We start from the raw sequence: 1,469 nt of genomic DNA, 5'->3' as shown, positions 1-1,469 counted from the left end.
CCTTCTCAACTAACGGTTGGCACCTGCTAGGAGTTAGATAAGGGTCCCCAGAATTCAAGCTGGTTTGAACTTAGCTTGCTTATGGCTACGTAGGGATTCTAGGCTGATCCCTCTTTTGACTCCTCCCCCAGGTTCTGCCAATCCTCCTTTTACAGGAAGGAGAACCAAACTGAACAACGATGCAGGTGGACAAACCTCTGGCTGGTCAGTGGCTTTGCTATATAAATATGGGGTCAAGTCTTCTACCTACACCAGGAAGTTACAGGTAGTCCTCAACATACAACAGTTTGTTTTTAGTGACCGTTCAAAGTTGAAAAAAGTGACTTAGGACCGTTTTTCTCAAACTTACGACCGTTGCAGCATCCCTAGTTGTCACGTGATCAAAATTCAGACGCTCGGCAACGGACTCGTATTTACGATGGTCGCGGCCTCCCGAGGTCACCTGATCCCCTCCTGCGACCTTCTGACAAGCCAAGTCGATGGGGAAGCCGGATTCACTTAACGACGCGTTACTCATTTAATGACGGCGGCAATTCGCTTAATGACCGCGGCAAGAAAGGTGGTAAAACGGGGCAGGATTCACTTAGCAATCGTCTCGCTTAGCAACAGAAAACGTGGGTCATAAGTCGAGGACTACCTGTAGGTCCCGGTCCAAGTAGCTAACTTGGGCTGGGGAATTCTGGGAGTTGAAGTCCACCTGAGTTGAGGTGGGTGAGGTTGAGAAAGGCCGGCCTGGATCAGGGTCTCCCCCACCCCAGAAGCCCTTGCAGCCCTCCCTTCACTGGCATGTCCCAAAGCTAGCCCAAACAAACCCAGATTCCACCAGGTTTGTCCAATTCGGGGAAGGGTCCGGGCTAAGAAAGCTGCAGCTCCATCCCCGAAGCTAGAAGGGGTTTCCTCCCCCCCTCCAAGCCCCCAACTCACCCAGCAGCCCGAAAACTTGATCTTTGGCTTGGAACAATTCGGGGGCGTCCCCGCCCTGGGGGGTCCTGGCTTGGTACTCCTGGATGAGTTGATTGAGCTCCGCGATCTGCACCCCGGAGTGGAAGTCCAGGTCCGTGAGGGGCTTGGCGGGGGCCGGCTTGGGGGGCTGGTCCTCGGGAGGAGAGGCCATGGCCAGTGTGTGTGTGTGTGTGTGTGTGTGTGTGTGTGTGTGTGTGTGTGTGTGTGTGTCACTCCAGCCCCTTCCTTGCAGAAGGAGAAGTGAGTCAAACCAGGGGAATAAGCCAGATTAGACCCTGAAAGTAAGCAGGGTCCGGATGGGTCTCGGGATGGGAGACCACGAGGAGACCCCCGGGGTTTCTAGCCTTCACCAGGAAGCGGAGGCGGCCGAGAGAAGGACGGGGACGCGCCCACAGGTGTGGCTTCGTGGCATCCGGGTTGGGACAGGTGCGACGCGGCAGCCTCCTCCCTCCCACCCCCCACAAGCCTCTGGGGCGCCCCTTCCTCCTCCTCCTCCTCCTCCTCCT

The 1,469-nt window shown here is 56.1% G+C and overlaps 1 protein-coding gene across 1 annotated transcript in view; it reads right to left on the bottom strand.

Annotated features, from left to right (window-relative positions):
- Window positions 1-1,114, bottom strand: part of LOC107301051 (protein MB21D2-like) — a 4,261-nt gene extending 3,147 nt beyond the window's left edge. The window contains exon 1 of the mRNA XM_015830319.1: window positions 925-1,114. Coding sequence (XP_015685805.1) covers window positions 925-1,114 — 190 coding nt within the window. The remainder of the gene's footprint in view (window positions 1-924) is intronic.
- Window positions 1,115-1,469: the final 355 nt, after the last annotated feature.

The sequence above is a fragment of the Protobothrops mucrosquamatus genome, unplaced genomic scaffold, assembly GCF_001527695.2.
Source record: "Protobothrops mucrosquamatus isolate PMUCROS unplaced genomic scaffold, P.Mucros_1.0 scaffold9744, whole genome shotgun sequence".
Classification (NCBI taxonomy): Eukaryota; Metazoa; Chordata; class Lepidosauria; order Squamata; family Viperidae; genus Protobothrops; species Protobothrops mucrosquamatus.
This window is presented reverse-complemented; position numbering and strand designations above follow the sequence as displayed.